At 40.0% G+C, this 27,644-nt stretch overlaps 1 protein-coding gene across 4 annotated transcripts; it reads right to left on the minus strand.

Moving 5' to 3' along the window:
* Window positions 1-27,644, minus strand: mbip.L (MAP3K12 binding inhibitory protein 1 L homeolog). Of its 4 annotated transcripts, XM_018231141.2 has the most exons (10): window positions 25,825-25,841; window positions 25,243-25,354; window positions 24,982-25,101; window positions 15,612-15,827; window positions 12,220-12,316; window positions 10,766-10,831; window positions 10,520-10,672; window positions 2,845-2,942; window positions 2,159-2,197; window positions 1-1,563 (listed from the first exon to the last, which is right to left on the minus strand). In XM_018231141.2, the coding sequence occupies exons 2-10, from the start codon at window positions 25,276-25,278 to the stop codon at window positions 1,465-1,467; spliced, it is 924 nt and encodes a 307-aa protein (XP_018086630.1). In that variant the 5' UTR covers window positions 25,279-25,354; window positions 25,825-25,841; the 3' UTR covers window positions 1-1,464. The 4 variants fall into 4 exon arrangements, with proteins under 4 accessions (XP_018086630.1, XP_018086629.1, XP_041429255.1 ...); XM_018231140.2 differs by lacking the exons at window positions 25,243-25,354; window positions 25,825-25,841 and adding an exon at window positions 27,444-27,643; XM_041573321.1 differs by lacking the exons at window positions 25,243-25,354; window positions 25,825-25,841 and adding an exon at window positions 27,486-27,642.

Below are 27,644 nucleotides of genomic sequence, written 5' to 3' on the forward strand. Positions count from 1 at the left end.
TTTTAGATTTAACGTTCTTTATTGTGCTTTTACACAGAACACTTCCATGATACATACAAACAAAAGCACAAAAAGCTTGTTACACTTTGCAGGTACAGATGGAACAAAGGAGCATGCATCGGCTGTTGTTAATAAAAGGGCTCCAACATCATGGACACACAATGTACGGCAGCTTATCTACTGTCACTGGCATCAATAGGCTCATATTGAAGGATGCGCTTCATTTCATTTTACTCTGTCTGTACATTTATCATCGTGGCGAGTTTCATACCAACCAAAAGCGAGTCTCCCATTTTGGTTATATAAAGGAATATAAAGTCTTAAAAAGGTAGTTCACCTATAAATTAACTTTAAAGGCCTCCATACACAGGCCAATAAAAGCAGTCGACAGACCAAGTTGGCAGCTTATTGGCCCATGTGCGGGGCCATCCGATGGGCTTCCCTGATCGAAAGTCAGCCAGATCTCGATCGGACAGGTTTATAAATCCCGTTGGATTGCGGCCGCATCTATGCGGTCCCGCGATCGGGCCACCCATATCGGATCCATTATGATCCCATTGTTGGGCTCTAGGGCCCACAATAGGATCAAACCGATATTACCCACTTCAATGTGGACACATCGGGGAGCGATCCTCTCGTTTGGCCACATCACCAAACGAGTGGATCTCTACGTCTATTGCCAACTTTAACATGATGCAGATAGTGCTATTCTAAAACATGACCCCAATTGGTCATTATTAATTATTTTTTGCGTTTTTTTATTTATGTTTTACCTTTATGTTCAGAAGTTTGGAATCTTAGCAGTTATCTGGTTGCAACGGTCCAATTTATCCCAGCAAGCAGGCATTTTTTTCAAATAAGTGACAGGAAGAATTATAGGGAGAGGGCATGAATAGAAAGAGAAGTAATAAAAAGTAAGAGAAATAGAGAAATAGTTTACTGACTTATGGGGTCAGTTACCCCTATTTGGAAGCTGGAAAGAAGTAGAACAACATTTGAAAAAAATAAAAAAAAGGTAAACAACAAAGAGCAATTGAAAAGTTCATAATAAAAGGAAAATTTCATATTAAACACTAACTTAATGATAAACGCCTCCTTTAAGTTGGGTATTACAGTCATACAGAGTCATGCTTGATTTACAGATGAAAGGATAAGTAAACACTGGAAAGCAATGCATCATACCATAAATAGTTGAAAATGTAAAGAGAAGAATGGAACAGCTATTTACAGAACAGGAAATATAGCATCCATTTCTCAAGGTGCAAACGGCAACATTTGCCAGCCAGAGAAGTTGTATTTTTGCAACCATTGAAGTGAAAAAAGTTGCCCTAATTTGATTTGCAGGACAAATGATAATACTTTTGAGGACACTAGTCATATGAATATCATACGAGCCCAAAAACATCTTGATCATTGTGGTTTATCCAGTTCATCAGTTAATCCAGGCAAGATTCCCAGCAAAGTTCAAGTCTGCATTGCTTCTGCATTGAACCTGCTGCTCTTTTGCAGAAGGGACTGTTTGAGGGTTTTAATCTTTTGGTCAATTTCTGCCAAAGAATAGTTCTGAAAAATTAAAAAGCTGAAGTTAAATATAAATAGACTTCAGCCAGGCACACTATACAGTTCTGAAGAATACCCATAAAACCATAATTGTGTATGACTAGGACACAATTTGATTATTAGTAAGAGAAGTGCCATGTGTTTGCACTTCCAAAACAGCAATAACCCCAATTTTTGTTTTGTGCTACAGCATACCATTAAGTTTTATAATTTAACCCTGTACGTTTATGAGCGCCTATTAATCAATCTTTAGGAAAAAACACATTTAGAGGCAGGAACATTGCCAAATAATGTATACCGTAAAAGCTAAACACATTTCATTCCTAGGGGCATATTTATCAAAGACTGAACAGATATTTTGCCATAAGAGAACTTCTATGGGGTTTGTATAGTTCTCAGATGATGAACTATCTGTGCCAACTTAAAATAATAAGTTTAGTTGCTTTAAAATTTAAACCACAAGGTAGAATTGTTTGTGCTGTGTAAGGAAATAAGTGAAACGTGTCCTTTGTGTTGTATTGTTCTGCAACTAATCATCTTATCAACACTTATAAATGAAGATCTTATGCACAGCACACCCTGACATTTCAATCCTTACCTCTGATGTTTGGGGTGCTTTCCGCTTTTTGGAAATATCCTGATTAAAGTGAAAAAAAAAAAAAAGATCAGATTTTTTTTTTTTTTTAAGAGACAGTTCAAAACATGAAAAGCCACAGATTCTGTTCTAGATGTAACGTATATGGACATTATATCATGAATCACCTAATCTTGTTGTGCAGTTTTTGTTTTTGATATATTATCATTTTCACTTCAGCTTAAAATCGTGCATTGTTCAAATGGGCAACACTTTTTAATGGAAGTGGCAAAGTCTGAGCTTTTACATACACTGCGGAAGACAGTAAAGGTCTTTGACAAGAAGAGTAGATGTGACCAGCTGCATATATTGACTAGGGAAAACACATTTTAGTGTTCATAAAAAAAGGTATCCTCTTAAACAGAAAATATATTAAAAAGGATTACCCTTGATGCAAACAGATCATGATTTTTATGTGACAGATGTTACAATGAATATTAATGAACGTCAGATCGCAGTACCAAAAACAAGCCAGATTACTATGCATTGCTTGTTGACTATTCCTTTTTTTCCACAGAAACATTTTCCCAAAAAACAGAAGCTTGTGGGATCAGATCAAGTTCCATTAGCAACACAACACACTGCAGCCAGAAGGTTGTGGGACTGATCATAAGTTTAGCGTTAAAACAAAGAAACTGAAAGTTACTCACTACAGAATTAAAATATTCTGGTGAAATGCCTTCCAACTCCAATATCCGGTCTTCTAGCCTTTTAATTCTCTGGTACACATCTTTTGGCACAGGCCCGCCTGCATTATTATAGAAATAACATTCATTAGTGATTGAGTTTCTGAACTACATACATTTTATAAGCAAGTTGGCAGCTTTTATGGCAATAAATACACTAATACATGTTTTAGGTTTCAAAGTAGTTAGACCGGAGACAAAGTGCTATAATGGCATGCGTGCGTGTTGGGCCTTATGTGTGCTAGTGGATCACAAGACATTTTTAGTTTGTTGTTAAGGGACCACTTAGCTCATAACAAAGATAACAGAAAAAGGAAATAGAGAGATTTTTGTACTTACCGTTAAATCTTTTTCTCTTGTCCTATATTGGGGGACACAGGCACCATGGGGATGAAGATCCTGCAGCTGGAGAATGGACACTAACTTGTTAACTTGTGACTCCTCCTCCTGCTCTGGGCTTCATCCCCTGCCTCCTCCTGTTACTTCCAGTTTTAACCGAAGAAGGAGCAAAGCAACCCAAAACAGAAGAGGAACACAAGATACCCCTCAACAACCAGAAACATAACCAAAAATTTGTAGAGGAACTATGTACATAGAATGAACAGTGTCAAAAGCAGGGAGGGAAGGCCTGTGTCCCCCAATATAGGACAAGAGAAAAAGATTTAACGGTAAGTACAAAAATCTCTCTTTCTCTTGCCTAATTGGGGGACACAGGCACCATGGGGATGTCCCAAAGCAATCCCAGGGGGCGGGACACTGTATACACCCCTAATGCTCAGAAACAACGGTCTGGAGCACCTTTCTCCCAAAAACAGCTTCTGCCGAAGCCTGTGTGTGTAACCTGTAAAATCGCGTGAAAGTATGATGGGAAGCCCAAGTGGCCGCTCTGCATATCTGTTCAGCCGATGCTTGATGTCGAACCGCCCAGGAGGTGCTGACAGATCGAGTAGAATGTGCTGTGACCCTCAGCGGAGGGTGACGACCACGGACTGCATAAGCTCTGACAATCGTGGAACGAATCCACCTGGCAATGGTGGCCTTGGAAGCCTTGGTTCCCCGTCTTGGGCCGTTGGGCAGAATAAAGAGAGCGTCCACTCGTCTGATGCTCTTGGTGCCGTCTAAGTAAATCCTGAGTGCACGAACCACATCCAGAGTGTGTAGCTTACGCTCAGCCGGATTCTTCGGGTCTGGGCATAGCGACGGTACGACTATATCCTGATTTAAGTGATAATCAGAAACGACCTTAGGTAGGAAATCCGGGGTCGGACGTAATACAACCTTGTCCTTGTGAAAGATGGTGAAAGGAGCTTTACACGACAATGCAGCAATCTCGGATACTCTGCGGGCTGAAGTGATAGCTAGTAGGAAGACCACCTTCTCAGTCATGGACGGCAAGGGAACGGAGTCTAGAGGTTCGTAAGGATCTTCTTGAAGCACCGACAGAACCAAATTGAGGTCCCAAGGGGGTACGGGTGACCGATAGGGAGGTACAATCCTCATGGCGCCCTGAAGAAACGTTTTAATGTTGGACTTCATAGCAAGCTTCTTCTGATAAAGAATGGAGAGGGCCGAAACTTGAACCTTCAGAGAGCTCAATGCCAATCCTTTCGACAAGCCGTCCTGCAGAAAGGAAAGGATAACCTTCTCGTCAGCCCCCTGTGGGTTAACACCCCTGGCCTCACACCAGCAGATGAAAGTCTTCCAGACCCTGTGGTAGATCTTGGCGGAAACCGGCTTGCGAGCCCGCAGCATGGTAGGTATGGCATCCGGAGGCGCGCCCTTGCGTTTCAGCACTAAGGTCTCAAGAGCCAAGCCGTTAAAGCCCACAGATGTGAATTCGGGTGGACAACTGGACCTTGGGTGAGAAGATCTACTCTTCTTGGAAGTCGAAGCGGATCCTCCCGAGCCAGCTTCACCACCTCGGCAAACCAGGCTCTCCGCGGCCAGTAGGGAGCGACCAGAATGGTCAGAGTTCTTTCTCGCTTTATCTTCTTGATGACCTTGGGGAGCAAGGCCAGCGGGGGAAAGATGTAAACCTTGGCGAAAGGCCATGGGATGACTAGAGCGTCCACCCCGAGAGCAAGAGGGTCGAGACTTCTGGCCACGAATCTTGACACTTTCCGATTGTCCCGAGACGCCATGAGGTCTACCTCTGGAAGTCCCCACCTGTCTACAATTGACTGGAAGACATCGGGATGTAAGCTCCACTCTCCCTGGTCTAATGTTTCCCTGCTGAGGTAGTCGGCAATCCAGTTGTCTACCCCGGGAATGTGTACCGCGGAGATTTCTGGAACATGAGTCTCTGCCCACCGTAGGATGGAACTTGCTTCTTTCAGGGCAGCTGGGCTTCTTGTGCCCCCCTGGTGGTTTACGTACGCCACAGCGGTGACGTTGTCCGACTGAATTCGAATCGGGTGACCCCTGAGGAATGGGGCTAGCCCTTCTAAGGAGTACCTGATGGCTCGGAGTTCGAGGAGATTGATCGACAGCGAGGCTTCCTCCGCTGTCCAGAGACCCTGAATTGTCCTCTGACCCAGGACACCTCCCCACCCCGAAAGGCTGGCATCTGTCGTGAGTACTGTCCATTGATGACTGGGGAAGGGTTTGCCCAGGGACGTGCGACGTGGTAGGAGCCACCAAACCAGAGATTGTCTGACTGGTGATGAGCCAGCCGAATTCTGTTAGGGTCTTGAGAACAAGAGAGGTGTGGCTGGAGGCGACTTCCGCCGACGGGCCTTTTATGAGAAGATCGTCCAAATAGGGGATGACCGAGATCCCTGCGATGCGAAGGGTTTCCAATGTAGCTGCCATCACCTTGGTGAAGGTGCGAGGGGCGGACGATAGACCAAAGGGTAGGGCGACAAACTGCCAGTGTTGCCTGTCTACGAAAAATCTGAGGAACCGGTGATGGGATGGGTGGATTGGGATGTGGAGGTATGCATCCTTGACGTCTATCACTGTCATGAATTCGTTCAGCTCCATGGAGTTGAGAACTGATTGAATGGACTCCATCTTGAAGTGACAGTGTCTGACAAACGGATTGAGAGACTTGAGGTCCAGTACTGGTCGTAGAGAACCGTCCTTCTTGGGTACAGTGAAGAGATTGGAATAGTACCCCTTTCCCTTGTAAGGAGCTGGAACGGGTTGGATAGTTCCCGCTGCTGCGAGAGCTTGAACCACCGAAAGGAACTGTGCCCGGTTGGACGGGTGTGTGGGAAGACGGGATATGAAGAATCGTTGGGGTGGGGGTTGGGTGAATTCTATAAGAAGGCCTTGCGAGACCACCTGTAGAACCCAGCGGTCCTTTACTTTGTTTGACCACACCTCCCGAAAGGATTTGAGGCGTCCGCCCACAGGGATCTCTTCGGGGGTGGGCACCCCTTCAGGCTGTGCTGGGCTTATCCTGAGAGGGCTTGGATGGACCGCGCGAGGGCAAGCCACTGGGACGTTGTTTGTTCTGGAAACGGGAACGAAAGTTGGAGTTGGTCTTTTCCGTGTGAGACTTGTGCCCTTGAGTCTGGCGAAAGGGGCGAAAAAAGGGACGTCTCTTAAAAGTAGTTCTCCTGGTTCTGGTCTGAGGGAGTAGTGTACTCTTACCGCCTGTAGCCTGAGAGATAATCTTGTCCAGTTCTGCCCCAAATAGAAGTTTACCTTGGAAGGGGAGGCTGACCAGGGATCTCTTAGAAGTTAGATCTGCCGACCAAGTTTTCAGCCAAAGGAACCGACGGGTAGCAATAGATTGGGCTGAAGCTTGGGCCACCATTTTTGCTGCATCAAGGGCTGCATCGCAGATGTAGGTAGTCGCATCAGCAATCTGTGAGAGGAGATTGTCTGTCGTTGGGTCTTCAGAACCTATCGACTGGGCCGCTTGTTCAACCCAAACTTCCATTGCCTTAGCAACCCAGGCGATAGCGAAAATAGGACGAAAAGCAGTACCCGTCGCAGTGAAGGTAGATTTACAAAAGCCTTCAAGATGTTTATCAATAGGGTCCTTAAACGCTGCAGCGTCAGCTACAGGAATGGTAGTATTCCTAGACAGTCTAGAAACAGGAGGGTCCACCATTGGGGGTGACGCCCATAGCTCTGTGCACTCCTGTGGGAAGGGGTAAGTCTGAGAAAAGCGGCGAGAAATTTGAACCCTGTGGTCAGGAGTCTTCCATTGAGATTTGATTATCTCTTCTAATTGCTCGTATGCTGGAAATATGGCCGAACGCTTCTTTTGTCTTTTGAAGATATTCTTTGCAGGTTCTGCAGTGGAAACAGTATCTTCAATATTAAGGGTAGAAAGTACCGCCTGAATGAGGCCTTCAACCTCCTTTTGAGTTCTAGGCATATCTTGTTCAGGATCAAGGTCCTGGTCAGACTCACCCTCAGACTGTAGTTGTCCATCCTCATCGGAAGGGGACATAGCCGCCCTTGGAGAGTCAGGAGGGGAGGTAGTGGGACGCTTCGAGCCTGAGGGTCTACAGTCAGGAACCTGTGGCTGAGACAAGCGTTCGAGGACTTTGTCTAAAGTCTCGGGTATGCGGGCTAAATTTTGGATGCCTGCGAGTGAGAGGGACAGGGCCCTAACTAAATCAGCTTCTGTAGTGTCAGAAGAGGGTAGGGTCTTGGAACTACAGTCCACACACACAGACTCGGCAGAAGCTGTGTGAAATTTGGTCTTACAGAAAGTACAAGCCAGATAAGAGACCTGATTGGCCTTACGAGATTGAGCTGAGGATTTTGGTATCCTGGGCTCTTCAGTTTTGTCTGCCATAATGCTCATAAAAAACCTTTTTCTTTCTCTCAATTTTTTTTTTTTTTTTTTTTTTTTTATTTAAGTACTAAAACTTTAAAGAGAGAAGGAGGCAGGGGATACCCTTGGCAGGGATGACAGGCAGATCTTGGTTGCAAAGATGTGCTCTGTAGTATGAGAGAAGAAGGGAGGGGGGGGGAATAGCATTAGATCCCCAAGGAAACATCCCTTATATCCTTCCCCAAACACAGAGGCATAGTAAGTAGTAAGTACTTGCCTGTAGAAAAAGCTGTTAAGCTGTACCTCAGTACAATCGGGTCCCTGTGGGCAGTGTGCAGTGAAAGCGCGTTAAGAAGGAGCCGCCTGTAGAGAAGAGCCGCAAACAACCGGAGTCAAGGCGCCGTACGTAGCTCAAGAAGAAGCGCCAAGCTGAGAATAGAGCCGGAATGCGCTGAACAGAAGGCGCGCACCGGAAGTGCGCGAGAGAATTAGGGCGCCAGCGTGGGCGGAAGTGAGGGAAGCAGGAAGGCGCGAATAGGCGCACCAGTAGAGCTAGAATAGCGGGGAACACAGGGAAGGCTTAGAAACCATGCGCACACAACGAATAAAAAAGGGACCCTGTCCGCGCACAAACACACTACCTAAAAGGGAGCCCAGGGAAGGAAGCACGTAAAGTTATGATGGGGGAAAGAGGAGAGTATACTCACCAAGTGTAGCCAGCTGACGATATGCCCTATATGTTGTAAATCTGCCACCCTGAAATAGATATGTGCTTATTATATATTTTTAAATACAAGTATATAAACCTATAAATAAACACATATGCGTATAACACCAGATAAGGTGTATACCACTGGTGCAGCCTCCGTAGAGCGGGAATCCAGTGCAGGGGGAACTGGGAGCAAGCCTGCAGTCCTCCGTAGAGCGGGAAGGCTGTCGGGCAGAGAAATACTCAGTCAGCTGGAAGGGCTCTTGAATGGATCAGTGGCCCTTAATGTGGCATGATCTGACCGGAGTCCTTGATCACCTGCTCCAGCCACAAAAATCCTGTGTCTTCTCCTTCTGAGGACACTAAAGAAAACTGGAAGTAACAGGAGGAGGCAGGGGATGAAGCCCAGAGCAGGAGGAGGAGTCACAAGTTAACAAGTTAGTGTCCATTCTCCAGCTGCAGGATCTTCATCCCCATGGTGCCTGTGTCCCCCAATTAGGCAAGAGAAAAATGGATTATCAATCACCTCGCCACAGTATTAGACCATCTAGGACAGCCAATATGTTTTCGTTCTAATTCTTATCTCAGCTGACCTTCAAGCTACATTGTCAGTGGTATCCAGCAAGGCAAAAGTCATTCACCCCAAATCATTCCTTAACTCAGTGATCCCCAACCAGTAGCTCGCGAGCAACATGTTGCTCTCCAACCCCTTGGATGTTCCTCCCAGTGGCCTCAGAGCAGGAGCTTATTTTTGAATTACAGTCTTGGAGGCAAGTTTTATTGCATTAAAACCAGGTGTACAGCCAAACAGAGCCTCAATGTAGGTTCACATTCCACATAGGGCTACTAAATGGTCAATCACAGCCCTTACTTGGCACCCAGGAACATTTTTCATGCTTGTGTTGCTCCCAAACTCCTTTTACTTCTAAATGTTGCTCACGGGTTGTAAAGGTTGGGGATCCCTGCCTTAACTGGACTCCAGCCCCTGCTCAAAACTTTCCAGACAGGGTCCAGCCACCTAGTTTGGGAACTTCTGCATTTGCCTAAAGAATTAGGGACGCAACTGAGAAAGAATAAAATTCTGTATAACGATCTTATAGGTTATTTGAGCAGTTCTGTTTTTTTGTGCTGTGATTAGATATCTCTATGCTCTCGTAATGGTAACACCCTTTTATGCCGTAAGCTCTGATGTCAAATTTATAAAACTCTGATTTCTTTTTCAGGGTTCTGTGTGAGTTTAGAATCCACGGAGCTCGTTTCAAATAAACTTTATCTTTTCACCTCAAGTCGTCTCCGGTTGTTGCAGTTCCGCAACACAACAAATCCTATCACTTTTTGAAGAACTCAAATGTTTTTTTTTGTACACGATAAAATGCTATTTTTTAATCATTTGTGACATGCAAATAAATGTTCAGATTTGGTTTTGTGTTTGGAGGAATGCAAACATTTTGGATTCAGTATATCCATATATAGAATACAATCTTATTGTGGAAGAGACCAAAAATAATGTAAATGTGTGTGCTGTTGCAAATATGGCACTAGCTGCAAGAATAATCTGAAATTTCCTGATTAAAAAGAAAAGTTGCACAACGAGTTTATAGATGGGCAGGTATAGGGTGAACTGGAAATCAGTAATTCCCCCATAAAAGTGTATTTTTACTTAAAGGAACAGTAACGTCAAAAAAGAAGTGTTTTAAAGTAATGAAAATTTAATGCAGTATTGCCCTGCACTTGTAAAACTACTGTGTTTGCTTAAGAAGCACTACTATTGTTTATATAAATAAGCTGCTGTGTAGCAATGGGGGCAGCCATTCAAAGGAGAAAAAGCTCAAGTTACACAGCAGATAGCAGATAAGCTCTGTCTGTCTAATGGTGTTATCTGTTATCCATTAGTTAACCTGTACCATATAGCCGTTTTTCAATTTCCGCCATTGCTCCACAGCAGCTTGTTTATATGAACTATAATAGTGTTTCTGAAGCAAACAGATCAGTTTTACCAGTGCAGGGCAACACTACATGATATTTTCATTACTTTAAAACACTTAAATTTTTTGGTGTTACTGTTCCTTTAACACAGAACCAGTGAATACTGTGACTTGCTTTCAGCATTCTTAAAATTAAAAGAATCTTGCTGAAAAATGAAAATCTAAGTTTAAAAAAAAAAATATATAAGTTTAAAAATTAGCCAATACCTCTCTGCAACCGCAAGTGAGATTCAATGTTTTGGAGTCTTTCTTCCACAGCCTGATTCCCACACTCAAGTTGGAGAGGATTTGGTCTTAACCTTGGAGCCACTGTATTTTCCTTTCTAGTTTGTGGTCCATAAGTGTTCACAACTCTAGAAACTTAAGCGATACAAACAACAAACATCAGCCCTTTTTGAAGCCCTTTTACATAATTATATGTAAATGTGATAAGGAATAATGGAGAAATGGAACCTTTAATATGACTCTTAAATCCAGGATATGGTGTAAAAACTGCATCTGTTCTAGCACAGCTGTTTTCTGTAGAGGAAAAAACAGTTAAAACCTGCTTAAAAACTCACATTGCGATACAAGCTACTACATTTAAAGGCAAGACTCTAATGGAGTTATGCAATAAAAGGCATGGAGTTTACCCAGGTGCAGGAACCCATAGCAACCACTAAGCAGGTAGCATTTACTGGTCATTTGTTTAAAAGCAAACTTCCTATTGGTTGCTATGGGTTACTACTCCTAGGCAATGTCAGTGCATTTTATTACATATTGGTATTTATTAATATTAGAGACAAACATCAATTAGATCATTGCTTTGGTTTTCTAACTTGTAAGTGACTATACAAATCTAATTGCTGTTTGGTTGCTATGGGCAACATTATCGGTGAGGTTTGTCTCCAATGTTAGTAAACATGCTCCTAAGTATCATTTTATTTATAGAATTCCTAATCAGAAACCAGTTATCCATAACGCTCTGAATTATGGGAAGACCATATCCCATAGACTATTTTAAGCAAACAATTAAACGGATTTCCTTCTTGTCTGTAAAAAAACAGATGGTAACTAAGCTGAATGATTCAGATTGGTAGCAAAACAATCTTATTGGGTTTATTTAATGTTTAAATAATTTTTTAGCAGACTTAAGGTATGGTGATCCAAATTATGGAAAGATCCGTTATTCAGAAAATTCCCAGTCACAAGCATTCAGGAAATACATTTAACTTGCACAAATGAAGAAATAAACAGCTTCATGGTTCTAATATGAACAGAATTTTTGTAGACCCCTTGATTTATATATCTAGAAGGCACAGAGTTTGGCCAACCAGATTCCTGAATATGCCGTGTAATTGTATCGTTAGTACAGCACCAAGAAAAGCAGGTGTAAATTGTTGGATAATAACTAAAGGAAGCTCCAATGGCAACAATCAACTGCTGCAAAGAGACATTAGTTCTTTGAAGAATACTTGGAAAGTAAGCACAACTAGACATAACTTTTTCAGAATTTAAAGTAAAATTACAACATGCTTTGGACAAATTTCGCAATAGTTTCCTTTTATATACCCAGTGATTCTGTAAAGCAATGGCAATTTAGCAGAAATGAAAAGAAACATCACTGTATGAAACCCCATTATCACAGTCACTCTGCACACTACAGTATTTGTTACATGTCCAAACACACAATAAGAGATCTGGTTCAAAAGCAGCGTCTCATTCCTTTTACTGACAAGCATACTACCTTCTCTTAATGTACAAATAACATGAAAGTACAGCTTCTGTATTAATTTAAACCACCCATTATTTGCAACATAAATCAAAGAACTACTGGCTCTACAAAGCAGCGGTTCAGAGAAAGCGCGCATCTCTAGCCATGCATCTGACAGCCAACTGAGAAATGGAAAGACTGCAGGAGCGCTTACCTTGATTACAATCAATAACATTGCAGAACTCCCGGACGTTGTTTTCATTGATCTCAGCTTGCTTTCTCTCGATGAATGCCAATATCCTTCTGTCGATCTACAGGGAAAGAGCCAGCAAGAGAAATGGAATAAGGGAGGGAGTGGGAATTGCCTGTTAAAACCTCCAAGCAGTGCATGTATATACTTCCATCAATCCGTTTTAAAAAGCTGCTTTGATTTTGGACATTTGAAAATGAAGCTCTAAAAGCCAAGGCATGGAAGAGCTTTGAAGAGCACACTGGAGATCATACAAGGCAATTTGAGCTACACAGAATATGCACATTATATCAACTGCTTAAAGGGGAACTATTGTGAAAATTCAATATATGCTTCATCATACTGAAATAAGAAACGTTCAATTAAAAATTCTGTATCGTTTCTGAAATAATCAAGTTTATCTTCACTTCTCTCAGCATCTGTTTCTCTTCATTCTGTCTTCATGCAGGAGTTGGGTGTCAGATATTCATGGACAGTTAGATCCAATATATCTTATAGGGGAGCCGATTTTGCCTAGAATATGTATTAGAGTTCGTTTACTCTATTAAAATCACCAGATATCATGTCTCTCTACATGTAGGATTTGTGCAAAAGGCAGTTATTTTGTTAGATTTTCTTTGTACTGGAATCCGTTATTTGAGTGAGCTCTAATTCATCTCCCAGGAAAGGAAACACCCCCCAATAATACATAGTGGACATAAATGTCAATGAATATCTGACACCTAACGGCTACATGAAGACAGAACGAAGAGAAACAGATGCTCAGAGAGGGATAGTGAAAATAAACTTGAATAGTTCAGAAAAGGTACAGAATATTTAATTGATTGTATTTAGATTATATTTATCTTATTTCAGTATGCCGAAGCTTATATTAAACTTTATTTTCGTATGCGGAGATACCTCGGGTTAATGCAGACAGTGTGTAGAGTTTGGGTTTAAGGGAGTTTAACAAGTATATTCGAGGGCCAACACGACTTCTCCACTATAGGAAAGATACTATAGTTCAGAGGCAGGATGAGCATTACCTTGATTGAGTTTCACACAGTAGCATCGTTTGCAACACAGTTTTTGTAACTTATTGTATAATATATCTAAAACTTAATATTGCTACTTTGTGTCTGTTTTTAACAGTTTATTAGTTGTACAAATAATAGATGAACTGGTTTTCATGTAATCCATTTAGGAGCTTTGGGTATATAAATACTTATGGGACTAATGCTATTTCGAGGAAAGGATATATATAATGAAGTATATTTATTGGCGGTGACTTCTGTGTGACAATTGCCTGACGTCATCACTACTGCCGTTTTCCCTCCAGATCATGTATATATTGCATGTTAAGTGGTAACTAGTTACTTTGAGAAAGGCTTTAGGGTAGGCCGAAACGTCAGTCTGTAGCACTGCAATAAAAACATTTAACTGTGAGTGTGGATCTCTTTGGAATATATTATATATATATATAAAAATAATATCAAACAGGGGGGTTGTGGGAGCACTCTAAAGGCTTTAAAGTATATATACAAGTATAATAAATGGTATTGCATATGTACCCAAATAGGGGTTATTTTGTTACAAAGTTATGATCATAAAATTGATAAGCCACCATACCAAGTCAAGGTAAACCCCGAATGGCGGTCCCTAACTTGTTTTATTTTTTATGTGCATTCTAGCATTACCTGTAATCAATGTCCATTGAACGCTGTTTTTTCACTGAGGGCTCAATCCTCCCCAGCCAGCAATCAGGCTTTTAAAGGAGAGATATTCCCAAAACAAACGCCCAATTTTAAAAGCATAGGATCACCACTAGTTTAAAGGGGGGGGGTATGGGGTGCTACAACCACTGAAGCTATGCCACAGCTTCCAGCTAAATATACAATATCAAACAGGGGGGTTGTGGGAGCACTCTAAAGGCTTTAAAGTATATATACAAGTATAATAAATGCTATTGCATATGTACCCAAATAGGGGTTATTTTGTTACAAAGTTATGGTGGCTTATCAATTTTATGATCATAACTTTGTAACAAAATAACCCCTGTTTTGGGTACATATGCAATAGCATTTATTATACATATATATATATATATATATATATATATATATATATATATATATATATATATATATATATATACACACATATATACACACATATATACACACATATATACACACATATATACACACATATATATATATATATATATATATATATATATATATATATATATATATATATATATATATATATATATATATATATATATATATATATATATATATATATATATATATACACACATATATACACACATATATATATATATATATATATATATATATATATATATATATATATATATATATATATATATATATATATATATATATATATACACTTTAAAGCCTTTAGAGTGCTCCCACAACCCCCGTTTTGATATTGTATATTTAGCCAGGAGCTGTGGCATAGCTTCAGTGGTTGTAGCACCCCATACCCCCCCTTTAAACTAGTGGTGATCCTATGCGACAAAGATTTTTTAACCTGGCCGACCAATTTTCTGACAGATGTCGGCTGAAAAATCGTAAGATGTACGATCGTTCAAATCCCACTAGCTGCACGATAATTTAAAAGGATTGGTCGAACTTCGCTAAAATCGGTCGTTCGGCAACAAAAATCTTTGCGTCTATGGGGACTGAATACATACTGAATTAGTACTCATGTGTACAGCAGTGAATGAGACTACCAATCATGGTTACTATTCCACAGCTAATTGAACAATGCAAAAAAGTTCACCAAACCCTTCTACCCAGTAACCAGTGTGTCTATTCTAGAGGCTTTACTGAAAAACTGTTCCTATTATTGTATAAAAAGAATGTTGTTGCAGTATGGTGCTTGTATGATATTATGCAAATGCATTATTATTCGTATTGCTAGCTGTGGCAAAGAAAGAAGAAAAACAAATGGGAAACAGTTGGGTGATAGCAAACGCTTTGTTTCCCCCTCTGTGAAAAAATATATTTTTTTGTCAAAAATAGAGGGGAAATGCGAGCCGTTACACATTTTGTGGCAGTCCAACAACTCTGTGTAGCAGTGTGTACTGTTCATTTCACATAACTGTGTATAACCATGCAAGGGTAACCAGGTGTATTGCACAGGTAAGTTCCCAATCTAACAAAAAAAATCAGATCAAGGCTTTCAAGGCAACTGTATGTATTCCAATGAATTTCTGGAATTGCATGCTAAGAACAGTGCATGTGGGATAAAGAAACAGGCATTGTTCATCAAAGCATATATTATTCTATGTGTTCTATAGTAATAAATATAAAAAGAAAACCACAGACCAAAACAAAACATACCTCTGATTTTTTTGCCTTTATCTGTACCACTGAGGGGTCAAAGCAATCACTTGTTCGTAAGAATTCATCTGAACTAGATTCCGGTGTAATCTTTCCATCAGCCTCAATGTCCATCAATTCATGGTCTCCCTTCTCTGCAACATTTTGTGTTTTTGCAGAGCTATCATTTCGATGAACGTCTTCCTTTACCAGAGCCTGCAGCTTGTCTATAAAAGGCTATAGAACAAAATGTATATTTATTATAAAAGTATTTGTATCTATTAGAAATAGAAATGACCAAGCTTGTTCCACTCTTGTGCCTTAAAGGAGAAGGAAAGGTTAAAACTAAGTAAGCCTTATCAGAAAGGTCCACCTAAATATACCAGTAAACCCTAAAAGTAATGCTGCTCTGAGTCCCCTGTCAAAAGAAACACAGCATTTCTTTCCTTCTATTGTGTACTCATGGGCTTCTGTATCAGACTTCCTGCCTTCAGCTTAAACCTCATTGCCCTGGGCAAGAGCATGCTCAGTTTGCTCCTCTCCCCCCCCCCTCCCTTCTCTACTGTAATCTGAGCCCAGAGCAGGGAGAGACTCAGGCAGGAAGTGATGTCATACCATGTTAATACTGCAGCTCCTATCCTAAAGAAACAGAGAGTTTCTAGAGTTTTTTACTCAGATATGGTAAAACATTCTACAGAATAAATATAGCATTCTAGCTTGCACTATTGCAGCTAATCTATTGGCAATAAAATGCCTCTATAGCTTTCCTTCTCCTTTAAAGGAGTACCAAACCCTTAATTATAAAAACCCCTACATAGACCTCCCCTCCCTGCTCTACCCCAGACTAGGTGTTACCCTGGTAAATGCCCCTACCTCTTTATTTGCCCCTCAGTGCAGATTCTGTATAGCAGATTTAATGGGCACCATCTTCTTCCCTTCGGTAATCTTCGGGTCTTATTCCAGCACTTTCGGCGCATGCACAGTTGTCGCAAACTAAAAGATTGCTCCAACTGCGCTGATCTCTTCCCGAAGAGAAGAAGATGGCGCCAGTGAACAGATTCTGTACCGAGGGGTAAGTAAAGAAGTAGGGGCATTTTCCGGGGGTTAACACCTAGACTGGGGGGAGCAGGGAGGGGGGTTTTAGTAGGGTAATGTATAATTAAGGGTTTGTTTCTCCTTTAAGACAAGGGTGAAAGGCTACCACCAAATAAATCTCCATAAGTATTTTAACAGTGTGAAGATGAGAGGATCTGTTTTCTTAAGCACTGTTTATTGACTAACTTATTAACTTAGATTGTATTTATCTTAAATTCCAAAATAGGGAACACATTTCTCTTTATTTAAAGTTAGACCATTTAGACTGTGAGCTCTAGAGGGCAGGGACTCCATCCTTTTGTCTCCATGACAATAATCACTTCATCTGTATTGTAACTATACTTTATATTTATATGTATTGTATTTTTGTACTTATTTGTATTTATTATTGCAGTGACCCCCTGTTCTACTAATTTATTGTTCTGCATTACCGTGCTTTGCCCTCAAGGAGCGCTATACAAATAAAAATATACATACATGCAAATACTGACCAAAACAGGAGGTAACAGTGCTCATTAGACTAAAAAATGTTATACACTTGTTCATATAATTTGTTATACCGAATAACAATTACACAATGAGGTTAAAAAGTAAGGTAATAAATAATGCCCAACTTATAGAGACCATGTCATTTAATATACTATATGCAATATTGTGAGGAACATTTCCTATTCTTGGTTTCTGATTTGCTAGTACTCTGTGCTTTATTTATACAGACCATTGTTCTTTTCTACTTGCAGAGCATGTAGCAGCCTTTTATCACATCTTATTATCATACTGGCTTTCTAATATGCATTTCACTATGTTGCTAAACACATACACATTTCTAATACAGGGCGAATTATCCTTCAGCAGAAGACTCAGGTTTTCAAATGCACCTGGGACTACTTCAGCTTTCTATTGTGGCATAAAATAAATCTATGTTTGGCTTGTATCAATTGTTTGCTCTAAACAGAGCTTAGGAAAGCACCAGCTAAGGTGTGGCATATATGGGGGTGCTATTCAGCCACCATCTAAATTTTGTTTTTTATTTGAATACATTTTTCAAGTTTTAGTATACAGACATTTATATCCAGGAAAGTAGCACATGTTAACAAATCAGTAATGAAGTTGCCATAGAAGACCACATTGTCAAAACAAAAGTAGATCTGTAGAATAGTATATTATGGATGTCTGTTCTTCAAGTTATCTCAAGAAGCAGTTATACAACTAATCATAAACAATCCAATTGTGTAAATATCAACGTAGATACAGGCAGTCCCTGGGTTACATAAGCGATAGGTAGGTTTGATCTTAAGTTGAATTTCTATGTACCGTATATACTCGAGTATAAGCTGTCCCGAGTATAAGCCGAAGGTACCTAATTTTACCTCCAAAAACTGGGAAAGCTTATTGACTCTAGTATAAGCCTAGGTTGAGAAATGCAGCAGCTTCTGGTAAGTTTCAATCAAAAAATTGAGGGTTTCTGCTCCCATTGGAGGTGCCGGCGTCTTGTTTTTGGATGCCGGCAACCATTCTTGGACGCCGGTGAATATTCTTGGAGACTATTCTTGGACGCCGGCGACTATTCTTAGACGTTTTTGCGCTTAACCCGAGTATAAGCCGAGGTAGCGTTTTTCAGCATATTTTGGGGGCTGAAAAACTCGGCTTATACTCGAGTATATACGGTAAGTTGAAACATATACATTTACTTATTAAATGCAACAAGACAGATGTTTATCTTAAGATAGTACAGGTATGGAACCTGTTATCCAGAATGCTCGGGACCTGGGCTTTTCCGGATAATGGATCTTTCCGTAATTTGGATCTTCATACCTTAAGTCTACTAGAAAAATATGTAAACATTGAGTCAACCCAATAGGCTGGTTTTGCTTTCAATAAGGATTAATTCGATCTTAGTTTAGATCAAGCAAAAGCTACTGTTTTATTATTACATAGAATACATTTTTTTTTTAAAAAAAATTTGGATTATTTGGATAAAATGGAGTCTATGGGAGACGGGCATTCCGTAATTCTGGGTTTCTGGATAACCAATCCCATGCCTGTATTTATTTTTAACTTTCTGTGCTCTGCAGTAGACAACACATGCCAGAGGGGATTGGGCAGGTGGTTTAGCTGAATGCTAATAAAGGTCAAGCAAACCATAGTATGTTACTGCAATAGCCTCTGTTTGTAAGTACGAGTTATATCTAAGTCGGGTGTATGTAACTCGAGGACTCCCTGTATACACAATCAAAAACTACCGTAGTTTAAATAATAAAAGCTCCAGTGTAAGTTACCTGCCTGAGATCTGATTATAAAGTGATGCAAAAATGCACAAATCAGAGAGCGCTGTAGAAAACCGGTGCATAGAATGTAGAGTGCCTTTATCTGCCAACTTATTACGTATAAAATTACTATTGCTATAAGGAAAGGAGTACATTAGAAGAATCGTTACTATATCTAATCCATGGGTTCCAAATTAGCAGTAATTTTTTGTGGGTATCAAGTAGAATACTGGTCATTTTTCTCAAGTCATAAATCAAATTTTCTTTTCTGTTTTTAACTGGCTCAAGCTACAACTGCTTAATTTTCCATGATCTAGGTAGCGTTCTTTTAGCGGCTTTCATGATAACTATGCAGAGATGAAATTGGGTATGGTTTTTAGTTTGCATAATAATAATAAAAATGCTATACTAAGGTGTTTTGAAACGGCTAAATACAGAATAGATCATAATAAATATTCTACTCCAAAACCTCTGAGCTTTTGGGCATAACCACCATACATGCAACATTGCTCCCCGTTCCCCACAGTCTCCGACTCCCCTTTCTCCACAGCCTCTGAAACATTTAGGATCTGCAAGGAGCAAATCTGGATTTCAAGAGGCATGGTAACCCTGACAAACAGTAGTTTGGACCTGGGATAAAGTAGATGTGAGCTCCATTAGATTCTTTTTAAAAACATTTTTAAAACGCTCATGGTTCTCCCAGACCAGGCAAAATGGAGAATTTTATATTGAAATTTGTCAAGGTGCCTTAATGGGATCGACACTGGATGTGTTTAAAATAAATAGAAAAAGAAGTAGAAACTGCACAATGATAAGACCACCTAATATTCATCATTCCAGAGAACTGAAGTGAAACTACCTATGCTGAAGTAAGAAAAATGTGGTTTGTCCTAGTCAGTAATTTGTGTGAAGCTGAATAGTGGGAAAATTGACAAAATATGCTTCTCTCCATGCATCAACTAGTAATCCATACAAAGCAAGCCGGTTTAAAAGCAAAACTGCTTTTTTTTTTTTTTTTTTGCAAAACTGCTTCTTTATTTGGACTAGCTAAGATCTGCTTTTCAGAGAATACTAAGGGGCATATTAATCAAGGGTCAAATTTCGATTTTGAAAAACTTAGAAATTCAAAGAGACCAACCAAAATTAAGTCGAAGTTTTTTTTGGCCGAATAGGTCAGTTTTCGATCAAATACTGTAGGTCCGTTGGAATTGTACGAATCAAAGTAATAGCACATTTGATCGAATTTAATTTGAAAAACGCTCAGAAAAATCAGCTTTATCGAAGTACTGATGCAAAAACTCATATGAAAACCAGCGTGGATCAAGATTTCAAGGAACATCTTCAAGGACATCTGCGATTGACTTCTACATGACCTCGACAGGTTTGAGATGGGGTATGTTCGGATTTTTAGCAGCTTTGGGGTATAATAAATCTCTAAAAATTAGGGATGCACCGATTCCAGGATTCGGCCGAATCCTTCCGCCCAGCCGAACTGAATCCTAATTTGCATATGCAAATTAGGGGTGGGGAGGTAAATCGCGTGACTTTTTGTCACAAAACAAGTAAAATGTTTTTCCCCTTCCCACCCCTAATTAGCATATGCAAATTAGGATTCGGTTCGGTATTTGGCCGAATCTTTCACAAAGGATTCGGGGGTTCGGCTGAATCCAAAATAGTGGATTCGGTGCATCCCTACTAAAAATTTAAGTTTTTTTTCCTCTAAAAATTTTAAATTTCCCCCTTTAAAAACTCAACCAGAAAAATTTGAGGTTTAATAAATGGGCCCCTAATTGTTTGAGTAATAGGAGTGTAATATGATACCACTTTGAGGGAAGAATCAATATATTTATTAGCAATATTAAAACGGCGTTTTTGCTAACCTTTATTTAAAAATTCTAGAAAGTTAGTTAGCCGATTTCTGTCAATGAGATGCCAAATTTATTGCCACAGATAAGCAGGTGGATTCAGGAAGGCTGGTATTCTTATGGGGCTGGCAGGGAGAGTCTCTCAGGGAACATTTGCAATTATAAATGCAGTAGGGCCTACTGGGGAATTTCCTGGCACAAGTAGGAGAGATATTCATAGAATTTATTTAGTGTACACGTCGGTCTGTCTCCACAGCATTGTTTTGTCCTCTCATGCAGCTTGCCTTAGCAAATGGAGCACAACAAAACCAACAGAACATGTAGAGATTAATGCTTTGTGAGCAGCTGTGTGCCCTATGTATATAATATTTCCAATAGACTACACTGAACTGGCATCCTCTAGTCTAGTGAGTAAATGATTTAAAACAAAAACAATGCCTACTTGTTTATTTAAGTAGTAATGTATAAACAATGAATTTATCAAACATTGGAGTACCATTTATTCTTCTCTGCAAAGAGAAAATGTTTAAAGGAGAACTAAACCCTAAAATTGAATATGGCTAAAAATGCCATATTTTATATGCTGATTTTATTGCACCAGCGGAAAGTTTCAGCTTGTCAATAGCAGCAATGATCCAGAACATCAAACTTGACAAAGGGGTTCACCATTTTGGAAAGTGTCTGCGACACTCACATGCTTACTGAGCTCTGAGCAGCTAAGCTTAGGGGTTGTTGCAAATTATCAAGCAGAAATTGAGGGTTGCCTGTAATATAAGCTGATGCTACAAGGCTGATACTATATTCTTATGTTAGCTGCACTGGTTTCTATGCTGCCATGTTGAAATTATTTGTATTAATTATTAATCAGCCTTACATTGTGACATAAAGGGGCACATTTACAAAGCTCGAGTGAAGGATTCGAATTAAAAAAACTTCGAATCTCGAAGTGTTTTTTGGGCTACTTCGACCATCGAATGGGCTACTTCGACTACGACCGACTACGAATCGAACGAATCGAACTAAAAATCGTTCGACTATTCGACCATTCGATAGTCGAAGTACTGTCTCTTTAAGAAAAACTTCGACCCCCTAGTTCGGCAGCTAAAAGCTACCGAACTCAATGTTAGTCTATGGGGAAGGTCCCCATAGGCTTGCCTGAGTTTTTTTGATCGAAGGATATTCCTTCGATCGTTGGATTAAAATCCTTCGAATCGTTCGATTCTAAGGATTTAATCGTTCGATCGAACGAATAATCCTTCGATCGTTTGATCGAAGTATTTGCGCTAAATCGTTCGACTTCGATATTCGAAGTCGAACGATTTTAGTTCCTAGTCGAATATCGAGGGTTAATTAACCCTCGATATTCGACTCTTGATGAATCGGCCCCTTATAGTCTATGTGTACTGTATATTTTGAGTCGGTTCCTAAGCTAAGTAAATAACATTAGCACAGAGCATGTGCAGTGAATCAGCAGAAAAGAAGATGGGGAGCTACTGGGGCATCTTTGGAGACACAGATCTTTACTTTTAAAGGGATGTGGTTGCCTTGGGCTGTACAGAAGCCCAAAACATAATGTACAGCATTTCTAGCCTAATTCTTTAGTTAGGCTTTAGTTCTCCTTTAAGGCTAGTGCCTCACATGAGAAATTTTGACCTGCGGATAAAAACTGGCTGAGAATTAGCCTTAGGACTTGCTTGTGGTTGGTGGGCCGATGATATAAGCTCTTGTCTGGTAGGTCCCTTGCTGCCCCAGTCAGACACTGGTCTGGCTAAATAGGCACTTGCTTTCCAGTTATGATTTCTGTTCAAAATTGGCAGTTGTGGGCTTATTTATTTCCCCCTACACCAATTATTTGAAATAAAAGTAGCATCTTCATACTATAGGTATGGGACCTGTTATCCAGAATGCTCGGGACCTTGGGTTTTCCAGATAACGGATCTTTCTGTAATTCGGATCTAATCTACAAGAAAACCATTTAAACATTAAATAAGCCTGATAAGCTGGTTTTGCTTCCAATACGGATTCATTTTAGCTTAGTTTGTCTCAAGTACAAGGTGGTAGTATATTATTACAGAGAAAAAGGATATAATTTCTAAAAAATTGGGATTATTTGGATAAAATTTAGTCTACGGGAGACGGCCTTTACGCAATTCAGAGCTTTCTGGAGAACGGGTTTCCAGATAACGGATCCCATACCTCCACTAAAATCTTATACTAATCTTCATGCTACTTATCTACACACTACCAGCATCTTAATACTCCAACTAACTGGACATATCTGACTTAGCCTCTTTTGGAGGATATATGGTGTTGTGTTGTTTAGCTGTGCCCAGGGATGTCCCAAATGATATCCTGGCAGTTTAACCAAGATTCACCGCTTAACAGATGAGAAGAAAAACATTTTTTGACAACGAGGAAAAACCCGTAGGTTGCAAGGCAAATTGCACTGGCTGGATCTTTCACATGATAAGCAAATGCTGCCAACAATTTTTGGACAGCGGCCATCGGAAGTGATCGTTTCTGATGATGTGCTCATACACCTTCCTTCAAGGTGTAAATGATGATGAGCCCACTGTTGTATTTAGAAGGCTGTTTGGGCCTTTTGCATTTAATCACAGCTGGAAATCTACCCAGAGTAACATTAGTCTTAGATACAGCAGCAAAGATTTGTCACAGATGTCATTTCACTCCCATTATCAATTCCTACAAAGGTTTTCTATAGGTTAATTATTCCAATAGCTAAACAATTAGCCTTCTAAATACAACAGTGGGCTCATCATCATAGACAGTTAGCAACATTCAATATTCAAAAACATTGTGTCCCTTTGTCAATAAATGTTTATGATCTATTTGTACATAAACATGTATTTAGTTTTAGAATGACTGTTGCACATCTGGGTAAAAATGCATTTGGAGATAATTCTATTGAAACAGCCATTTAAGTGTCTTGCTGTTAATTATGTTAATGTGTGGGATTACAGCCAGTACCACCCTACTACTGTGCTGATGCTATTCATGTTTTCCTGGCTGCAAACATCTAATGCATCGTTTCTTTTTCTAGAAAACTCTTCCCACACAACTCAGAAAATATTGCATTGATAATTACTATGAGATGCAGCACTTATACCAAATAGAGTAATGGCGGGAGTTTCACAATTCATTTGTAGAATACATTCAGCGCTATTGTTAGTGAAACTTACAGCGCAATTATTTTGATGGGATTCATCTAATGCATTTTGGAGGTGGAATTTGAAAAACAAAAAATGCTACCTGAAACAAAACCTGTGCACACGCAAAATGTAGAGCGTAGGCACGCCACTTCAATTATGCCATAGAATAAGGACTATATATTTGAAGCAGTTTTAAAAAAAAGACAAGCAAATAATATCAGGGAAATGGTGGGTATGCTTCAGTAAATAACACATAACAAAAGATTAAATAGGAAAGCATTTTAGTGATATGGGTATGTGTATCGTTTCATAATTGTGCTCTATAATCATATCTACGGAACACTTGCAAAAAATTTAATTGTGGGCCCTGTTAATGGATCAGTCCAAACCGCGGGAAGTCAGCACAGCTACCCAGAGTATTTAGTTCATGAATGCCCTTACTGGGTTCATTTAATAGATATTTTTGTGTAAAACTGACGAAAAGCACAATACTGATGTTATTTAAACTACTTCCAAAGTGTTGTCGCAGAGCACTAAGTCCCAAAGACAGGGCACAAGCAGCCCAAAAATGCTCTGGTAGTTCCAGTAACTCATATTAAAAACAATATCTTCTTGTATGGTACAATTATTTTGTTCACATCTCTTTTAATGAAAGGTCAGTGTATGTTTTGTACTGTTTATTGAATTTGCATCTTCTCAGGAAAAGCTTCAGCATCAAAGCAGTGAACTGCTGCGAAACCATTTACATAGGCCAGACTATAAATACTCAATCGATTACCATGCAAGATCATTGATGCATTTTGCAGTCATTGGCCAATCCCCCTATTAGAGTAAGCTATTGGTCTGACTGTGATCTAAATCCTTACGGTCATATTTTTACAATTGATTACTGCTTTTGTCTCTCAATGTTCTATCGCTATCATACTGGATCAACCATTATTTTACAGTGACTCCTATGTAAATAAATACACAATAAACATACTGAGTGGGATACCTGAATGTGGGCAACGTGCTGCTGAAGAAGTGAGCAAAGTAATGCAGGCTTGGCATCTGGCAGGCACTGAAGACTGTCCCAGTTAATGTCAAATCTCACAGAGTTTTCAGTCACCTTAAGCTTAAAAAAATAAACAAATGAAAAAAATCACAACAAGGCAATAGTAAAGATTGAATTTGGTACTTGCATTAATAGATTGGTGTATCACAATTCTTTCAGAAACAGTTTTTTGTTTTTTTTTAAAGAAAGGGAATACAATACCTTTAAATTGAGATTTGGCTTAAATTTTAAGTACATCTATTTCCTTATTGTTGACAAAACCAAAAGTGAACTTTTTGTAGAGCGTCTTCTGACTGGAAGGATTAAAGGGGACCTGTCACCCAGACATAAAAATCTGTATTAAATTTAAGACCCATATTCTTTGTTTTCACCTATATCTGTTATAAAGGTATTTATTAATCTCAGCTGTCAATCATATGCCTTAGGAATAGAGGTGGAGCAGGCTTTTATTTTCACTTTCCATTCTGCACTTCCTAGATGTCAATGCACTCTCACATCCCCCTTTGTCCCGAGCATCTATAACTGTGCATCGTGTGCATGGGTATGGGCATATGGTTGCCCGTTCTGGCACATAAGATTTTGGAAAGATGCAAAGCTTGACTTAATTGTTCATAAAATGGTGACTGCCTGCTTGCTGTGACTCCCAAGACTGAAGGAAGCAAGATTTCAAATATTTATATAGTGCAAAAAACATTTATTTGGTTTGACTAACACTATAAAGAGGGATTTGGAATTATTTCTTAGGGTGACAGGTGCCACAAATCATAAAATATTAGAAATTACCCTTTGCAACTGGATTGCCGAAATTGAAAACTGGATAGCTGCTGAATAAAAAAAAAATAATCTCAAAACCACAAATAATGAAAACCAATGGCAACTTAACCCTTCCTGAACTCCCTAGTTTCTGGGCAGATGCCCATGTAGTTAGATGTGAATTGCATAGTTGTACTATTGGCCAGTGAGAGAGAAGGGGTGGATCTTCCTTTTTTTGGCTTCTGGATGCTGATCCAGCTGGGTGTACCCAGGGAGCCTGGGTACAGCAAGGCCCAGTACCTCTAGAGAGATAGGGGCCAGTACCTCTAGAGCGATAAGGTGGGGAGTGGCAGGAATAGAATGTTATAGACTCTCTAGGAGAGTAAGGCAGAGGGGGAAAACAGAAAGAGCAGCTTTGTGCTCCATCAAGGATTGTGACCACGTGTGAGGTATTTCTGCCTGGAGGTCTGCTGTACTGCCTTGACTTCATCCGCAGGAAAATGTACCTGCCTCTACGTCTGAAGCTCTGTGTGAGTTGTGTGCCTATATATATTCTGCCACTACCTATGAGCTATTTGTGAGCCTGCCAGCTCTGTGTCTGCATATATATTCTGCAAATGCCTCTGTATTGATGTAAGTACCCTGTGGATCATTTGTCTCGGACAAATATAAGTTATTCTGTTATACTGCAAGAACCGCATGGTACCCATTCTTTTCCTGTTTTATTGCACAGTAGCCTGCGGGAGTTGTAGTTAAACTACACCACACCTGAAATCTTCCACTTAGCGAAGGCCCTAGCCTGAAGTGTTTAAGTCACATGTAACCCATGCTGTAACCACTAGCTGGACATTAACCCTGTTGGCCTGTATAGCCCAAGTTAGCGTTCCACTAGCCTTACTTCTTACTATTTAAAATAAAAGAGGTTTCATTGTTTCCTGCTGCAAAGGCCACATGGAAAATTTATATAATCCTGAAAGAGTAAAGGACAGTGGGGATTATGAAGTAAAAAATGCAAAGTTTGCTATAGGTCGTCACCTAGATTGCATTTGCTGGTCACCTGTTTAAATGCAAGTTTCGGATTGGTTGTCATGAAATGGAACACACACTCCTGTCAAACATTGCACCTTCCAGTTACAGTACCCCCCCTCCCCCCCAATATTGCTCTGCTTCCATTGCTCTGTTCTTACTATTCATTGGATGTGATCGGATAACACAAATGAACGAGTCGCTCTCTGGAAGCAATAAATGAACAAAAAAGAGAACGTAAGCACTCCCACGCTATAGGCAATTTTTGTATCATAACCAAAGAACTGGTGAAATACAGTAGAACCCCCATTTTACTTCCCCTGATTTAAAATTTCCCTCATTTTACATTGTTGTAATACATTTCACTGATTTCACATTTTCCTGGATTTTACACCTTTTTTTCTGGTCCCCTGAAAAACGTAAAATAGGGTTTCTACTGTACTTTAGTTTATTAGACTGCAGGTTGTAGCGATCAGACTATAATGTTGCTATAGGAAGGGCGGAGCCAATACAACAAGTTACAGCATAATATTTAAAACGCTGCAACAATGAATGGGCCAAGCAGAGCGACACACGATTCTAGCAGCGCCTCCCCCCCTTCTTCGTTTTTGCCTGACCCTCACCTGTTGGGTACAACGCTGTAAAGCAAGAAGAATTCCCCTCACCGCCTCCTCATAGCTGTGCGAAATTACACCTTCTTCCCCAACCTTCTCCGGCTGCTGCGTCTCCAAGAAATCCATGAAATCGAACAGAATTCGGCGCTAGGCCGCACACATTTCGTAGCCTGGCAACAGTGAAGTCCGGCCGGCGCACAATGTATGACG

The sequence above is a fragment of the Xenopus laevis genome, chromosome 8L (assembly GCF_017654675.1).
Source record: "Xenopus laevis strain J_2021 chromosome 8L, Xenopus_laevis_v10.1, whole genome shotgun sequence".
NCBI lineage: Eukaryota > Metazoa > Chordata > Amphibia > Anura > Pipidae > Xenopus > Xenopus laevis.

Coding starts and splice junctions, on each gene's coding strand:
- mbip.L (XM_018231140.2), bottom strand. CDS start 27,560: ATGGATTTCTTGGAGACGCAGCAGCCGGAGAAGGTTGGGGAAGAAGGT. Junction 2,943..10,519: donor TCACTTGCGGTTGCAGAGAG/GTATTGGCTAAT, acceptor ATAATAATGCAG/GCGGGCCTGTGCCAAAAGAT. Junction 1,564..2,158: donor AAGCACCCCAAACATCAGAG/GTAAGGATTGAA, acceptor TTAATTTTTCAG/AACTATTCTTTGGCAGAAAT.